The following is a 7,369-nucleotide window of genomic DNA, read 5'->3' as shown; positions in this document are numbered from 1 at the left end:
GCCTGGCGTCAGACATCATGATTCCCTGCATTAATCTGGATTAATGATTCATTCAGTCATAATCTCACCTCTTGACCCATTTATGGGTCAGTTTCACAAAGACGGGTTAATATTTCAATAATAAAGAAATTTATTATATTTTCTATTTGCCATTAAGATCTTTTGCATTGCAATTTGAGATAATTTTGTGAAATTAAGTGCATTCAAACCCAAATTCTCATTACTGTAATGCAATAATAATAATAATAATAATAATAATAATAATAATAATAATAATAATAATAATAATAATAATAATAATAATAATAATAATAATGGGGGAAAAAAACACATTGTGTAATACTCTAAAGAAAACTTAAATTCATTAAAATAAATACTAAAATTACATAAACTTTACAAAAAATACATTGCTATTTATATAATATTTTCACTGTTTTTACAGTAATGAGAATTTGGGAGGTAAATGTATATAATTGTCATGGAAATATACATTTACATATACTGTGTGTATATATATATATATATATATATATATGTATCTGGAGGCGATATTTGTTTTTAATAACCCTACAAGTTTGGTTGAACCATCAAAACATAAGAAAAAAAAAAATATATATATATATATATTTGTTTTTAATATTTTAAATGAGGAAGACCAAAACACTAAACTTGGTTACGATATTTATCTGGCAAAATTATTTGACAAAAAGACAATACAGCTACAGGTTTTATTTTACTATGCGAAAAATAAAATGCACAGAAAAATAAAATAAAAAGCTCACAGGAAAAAGCTTTCCTGTTTTTAATATTTCGTTGGTTTTCTCAGGTTTTTTGCAATGTCTCCATAATTACTTTGTATAACAATGGCTAAAAAATTATGTCCGTGCAATTTGGCATGTTATATATATATATATATATATATATATATATATATATATATATATATATATATATATATATATATTGCTTATTAAATATATATAAATTGTGAGATTGACCCATAATCCAAAAGTTGGTATTACAAACGTCTAGTTCACTTGTCCTCACCTATTTCTCTAAATAATGTCTTGTAGTTTTAATTTCCATCTTGTATGCTAATCTATAAGTATACATTACAAATGCGCATGAAAAGGGCCGGTCTATTTAAACATCATTAGTGTGATGGAGTGTCTTCATTCGACCTCGCTGAGAACCAGCCGCTGCTCAACGGCAGCATCAGAAGTCATCTGTACAATTATGCTTATTATCTTCTTTTTATAGTGAACTACCACTTTATATGAGACAGACATATATTTTAAGACAGATAGTCAAGCACAGAATATGTTTTACATCATCTATTATAATGAACTATGAAAAACTTTAGGTAGCAAATGTGAAATTCACTGTAACTCAGACGCAACAAGATTCCTCTAGCAACTGAACCAGGATCAGCGACCCGTGCGGCTCAAACACACTGTACATATAATGGGTCGGTCAAGCGTGTTTAACAGGCCAAATCGATTCACATCGCAGTGTGTGTGTGTGTGTGTGTGTGAGTGCCAGTGGCGACAGAACCACAACAACAGCTTTTCCAACAGTAGCGTGTCGGTCCTCGTGTGTGATGAAGTTAGTGGGTCAGCAAGTTCCTCTTCCTCACGACAGCTCTGGTGCCTTTTAAACACAACTGGGATTTTGAGACAAACATGTGCATCTTTACTTCTAGAAGTTTCATATTAATTTCACATTTTTCTGCTTTCTAATTTTTGTGCAACATGCATCAAATGGACGGCTTGTTATTGTTAACTAAAAATTGTTTTAGTTAATTGAAATACAGCTTAAAATAAAATATAAGTATTAGATGAAGAACTTAAATATGTTGCATTGGCAACCAATTGAATTACTGAAATACTGAAAATATTAAACCGAAAGCTAATTCATACCATATCAGTGCCCTTATTACGCTATTTTAAAGGTTCCTAATGTTGTTTTGGAGTCTCCTATAATAGATGTACATGCATCCAAGGTCAAAAACATTTACATTTTATCATAATATTCATTAATCTTTTCGCAAAGAGTCTGAAACGGTTAGTTCGAGGATTCAGTCTCTCTAAGCCCCGCCTCTCCGAAGGCGGAACTGCTCTGATTGGTCAAACGGCCCAGTCTGTTGTGATTGGTCGACTGCTTACAGCGCATGTCAGAAACTAAACGCTCATTAGCATATCTGAATGTCAGCTCTTTCTCAGCGTTTGATACACAGTGATACGAGCAGTAACGATGGAGTCAGTTTTACCGTATCAATTCGAGTCTCAGCCTTTTGAAGTGGATTTGCAGCGTCTTCTCGACATGAACAACACAAACCAAACTCTTCCAGTCTCAGATACAACTACAGTGTTTGTGGGCGGGGCTAAGAGACGCTGTTCGCCGGCAGCCAATGAACACCACAGGCTGGCATTATGCAAATTAGATACATTGTCACATTGGTTTTCAAAGTTACTGACGACTCATTTCAGGAGACAATAACTTTATTTGATCTTTAAAACTTTGCAGACCTTTAACATTCACGTAAACCCGAATAAGTTGGCAAAACTCAAAAAATTTAAGGCAATCAGTTGCCTCAAATTTTTTAAGTTAAGAAATTCAAAGTTTGAGTAAGCAGAACTGGCAGATTTTTATTTTGTACTTACACATTTTAACTGTTCTTAACTTGAAATGTTTAAATATATATATTCATGTAATCTCAATGTGAACACTTTTATTAGTATAAACTTAGCTAGCTTTAACAAGCTAGTTTGCTAACATACTAATTTGTTACTAAGTTAACAATATACAGTAGCACTTGCTGTATGAGTGCAGGAATATAAAGCTTGCTCTCAAGTCAAGCTCATGCACACTCGTCACCATGATGGTCACTATCCTAAAACCAACATTAACAGAAACTCTTCTAAATTAGCATAACACAACATTAATCACTACTAAATCTCCCACTTAACGTTCACAAAAACAAAAAAAACCCATTATATTACACTTAATTTTAGCATTTACTCTCCCTTTCGAGTGTCATCAGCAAAGCATGCTGGGAAATAGACATCCCAGCCGTTTCAGTTCAACTTAAGTTCGTCTCAATTAAAAGAAATAATTTCATAAAACTCGAAACAATGAAAAAGTTCAGTTTACTTAAAATATATCAGTTCTGTGAACTTGAAAGAAAAAGAAAGTGCTAAATACTCATAAAAGTTAATTTGACTGAACTAATTAGTTTAATTTAAGTTTCTCCTACTCAAACCAATTAATTATTTTGAGCGTTAGGGTTTACAGTACACACTGCATGAAAGGTAATATACGAAAGAGCATAATAGGGGAACTTTAATAAATAACATACGGGCCTGAAGTCTAGCAGGTGTTCGTCAGGGCAGCACCTGTGCACACCATGTTTTGAATGCCTCAACACAATGACATTCACACTGACCGCATGGTCAACATTATTCGGAGAATGACTCAACGAGGATGAGGACGAAACAAATCTGCGCTCCACAGCTGTGCTTTCATCCATTTACACACACAACCTGTTTCTATTCCACACCTAGATATAAATCTGAAGCATCATATGCCTCTCTCCGATGTACAATTACATTTCGATTCACAAGCTCTCCATTTGATTCAGTTCCGATTCATTTTCTTGAACATAACTATTACATCTTTACATTAATATTAAGTTAACACATCAAATTGATTTTAAGAAAATATCCCATCGCTCAAAGTAATGATATCTTGATGCTGCTTTAGCGATTTCAGTGAAGGATTCATCAGACTGATTCATACAGCGACTCAAGTCACTTGTTCATTAATTGTTCTACACTGGTGGAGAAGTATGTTTCTGATTCACTGAAAAGAGCTGATTCAAAAGAGTCATTCATTTGTGAATTGGAATACACTGGTTGCGCTGTATGTTTTTGACTCACTAAAGTTACAGTTAGTTAAAGCTGCAGTCTGTAGTTTTTCCTCTTTGTCGCCACCTCTGTTTGAAATCTGCTATTGCAGTTATTCGCGGAATTATCAGCTTTACGTGGGTTGTGCCTCGGCATGGCACAGTGCGGATGAATCCAGTGTTTGAGCGGCTGTCAGTCGGTGTGGATCCTGGCATTCGACAGATTCTACTTTTGGGAAGTATGACCAACATAAGAATTTTCACTGGAAAATGTTCTGAACAAGTAACATCCACTTTTGTTCTGACCTACTAGGGGGGAAAAAGCATTGCAGTAAATCATGCTGATTAAATCTAACGATCACTTATCATATCACGTCAAACCGTGCACATTATACTTTGTTCTCAAATTGTTAATGTTAACAACATCAGCATTGCGTGACATTTAATGTCATTCCGACATTATCCTTGTTTTCGCATGGGCCGGTTGCAGTCTCTTTTTTTCTGTAGCCACTACAAAGTCTGAAGTCTTTTGCATTTTACAACGGGTGAATCTCCAGCTGGTGATTGTGGTTTAAACCTTTCTGGATCCGCCATCAAATTGATAAGTTTAATTATATCAAGTGCTGTGAGAAAAGGCTATAAATCTCCACCTCCTACATCCTCACACTCATAGCCGACTAGCCGAGACTCCTTTTTTATGTGGACAGATGTGAAGTAATGATGCAAACACATGCTTGAATTTCCCGCGGAAATCCACCAGAACCACTGGAGTTAAAAACATTATTACAAGCTTAGCGTTTAGAATCGAGCTACGGCAAGCAGAGAGTTCTGAACACTGGCTGGTTATGTACTTGCTCAAAAAATTATTTTAGATAATTTTTAACCCAAAAAAGTTACGGACTGCAGCTTTAAACTGCTGACATTTTATATCTAGCTATATCTAGGTTTAATGACAATGGAAACTCTATCGCTTGTCACACAAGTAGGCCTATGCATGCTAAGTATCTACAATAAACAAGGATTCACGCTTGAATATAATATTTGTGCAAAGTTTCTGCCCTCCTGCTCCAACAGTTTGCTAACTTCCACCACTGAATTACATCCAATCAAATGCCCTTTCTCCAAAACCCTGCCCACCAAAGTCATGTGAGCCAATAGAGTGCATTAGTGCCCGCCCACTTTTTAGATTTGATGCAAAAAAGTAATTGAAAATTGGACAAAAAATAAAGGTACAAGACTATACTTACCAGCTTTAATGAGGGAAAGAACTACAATGAAGCATTGCGAACATTTTCACCCAAGATTTTCACAAGCTCTTAATGTTGTTTATATGTCTATGTGGTGTTTTTAATATGCTTTAAGACAAACCATGTGTAAATTCATAAGTCGACTCCATTGCTGAGTATTTTCTCCTTAAAACTGCAGTGAACCAAAGACAGTCTCAAAAACACGCTTTGAAATCGCTGGTGTTTCTGACGTCACAAACGACCTTGTAACCAATCAGATCAACGTGTGATCGTCAACCAGTGGATCTCTGAGCTGAGTGAGTGAGTGGAGGCGGGGTACATTGGCATATTCATGGAACCGCTTGGATATGATCGGTTAGTATTGGTTTGTGCGATAAATCCCGCCTCTTGTTTTCATGCACATTCTCGAATAGGCCTGAATAAGGCCAATGATGGTGTTAATGATAAGACGAATTAAAAAGTAAGTAAACAACTCAGCCACTTAAATATCATTACTTAATGTCACATCAAAATCACACTTGAAATGGCCTGAAAACATGATGACTGTAGGGGTTTTAGTGCACAATCAGCTTGGGATATTGCTGTGAGCAGTGTGTACAAGCCGAAAATAAGTTGACTATAAAAAGGAAAGCTTTAGATTGTTACTGCCTTTAGTTATTATTTCTGGATAAATATAAAAATGCGTAAAAACACTAACTTGAAATGAAAATTTATACCTGGTTTTAGTAAATAGAACATTACATAGTTAGTGTAAAAATACATAAAGAATTGTATTTGGTCTCTCTTTTTTATGTAATGTCTATTTAACCAGGAAAATTAAGTGTAACAGGGACATAAATTTACATTTGATCCTCCTCATTTTAAAACACCACACACACACACACATATATATATATATATATAAATACATACATACATACATACATATATATATATATATATATATATATATATATATATATATATATATATATATATGTATATATATATATATACATACATATATAAGAGGAGGGTCCCTGCAGAGGGTCCCTGTGCGTCCGTTTCATGGCCAATGCTTTGTTTGATAAACAGAAGGAGGTTGCCAATAAAAATGACACTCCACATTTCCACATGGATCGCTGACTTCCTCAACACTACACATGAATAATGAAACAGCACGAGACTGCCGGATAACGCGTCGAGGCTCGCGTGCCGCAGGTGTCTGCATCCCTGTCATGACATTTTGCTTAAAATAGGATGTTGCGCGTCCTCGCATCGCATCGCATCGCCCCACCGTGCGCGCGCCTCGGGGGGATGCGTGTCCGTGTCTTTACGGAGGAATGACAGAAAATCAACAATGAACCGGTGCAGGGATCAGCTCGCAAGCTCTTAAACGCTTATGGGTGTGGAGGCTGTCATGCACGAGCCGGGCTGAACCTACAGGCATGCACACAGTAACATATAGAAACACACATCGTATTTAAGTGATGCAATTGATGCCGCCGATGGGTGAGCATCGTTAGGCACGCAGTCTCGCGCCCGGCACCTCCATCGCGATCAGTAAATCACCGCATTTCACTGCGCTCGCGGAACTGTAACTGTGAGCGCGCGTCATGTTTACCTCTCAGCCATGGTGCCTCTTGTTCCCGCTTTAACACGCAGTGAAAGTAATCCACAGGACGCCAGTCATGGTGAGAGAGGCTCCGCCGCCGCCGCCGCAGTGTGTGTGTGTGTGTGTGTGTGAACGCGAATGAACGAGTATCTGGAGCACGCGCTGTCCACCCGCGTCTCCGTCACCACCGACAACCTGACGTCATTTTGCGCTTCTCGCACAGGCACGCGCGCGGGGAGGCTGGAGAGAGCGGGTTACCATGGCAACTCGAGAACGCCGGCGCGCATCTCGAACTGTGTGGAATCATGCAAAATAGAAAGAAAACAATAAGTTTTGTTTATCTGTCTGTCCATCCATCCGTCTATCTATCTATCTATCTATCTATCTATCTATCTATCTATCTATCTATCTATCTATCTATCTATCTATCCATCCATCTATCTATCTATCTGACTGTCTATCTATCTATCTATCTATCTATCTATCTATCTATCTATCTATCTATCTATCTATCTATCTATCTATCTATCTCTATATATATATATCCATCCATCCATCCATCCATCTATTCATCCATATATATCCATTCATCCATATATCTATCTATCTGGCGTTCTATCTATC

General features: G+C 36.7%; 1 protein-coding gene across 1 annotated transcript in view; it reads right to left on the bottom strand.

Annotated features, from left to right (window-relative positions):
• arhgap39 (Rho GTPase activating protein 39) overlaps window positions 1–7,002 on the bottom strand; it is a 61,097-nt gene extending 54,095 nt beyond the window's left edge. Inside the window, exon 1 of the mRNA XM_084092157.1 lies at window positions 6,755–7,002. Coding sequence (XP_083948283.1) covers window positions 6,755–6,765 — 11 coding nt within the window. The 5' untranslated portion in view covers window positions 6,766–7,002. The remainder of the gene's footprint in view (window positions 1–6,754) is intronic.
• Between the last annotated feature and the right edge of the window lie 367 nt (window positions 7,003–7,369).

The sequence above is a fragment of the Abramis brama genome (genome assembly GCF_963993115.1).
Source record: "Abramis brama genome assembly, chromosome: 18".
Lineage (NCBI taxonomy): Eukaryota > Metazoa > Chordata > Actinopteri > Cypriniformes > Leuciscidae > Abramis > Abramis brama.
This window is presented reverse-complemented; position numbering and strand designations above follow the sequence as displayed.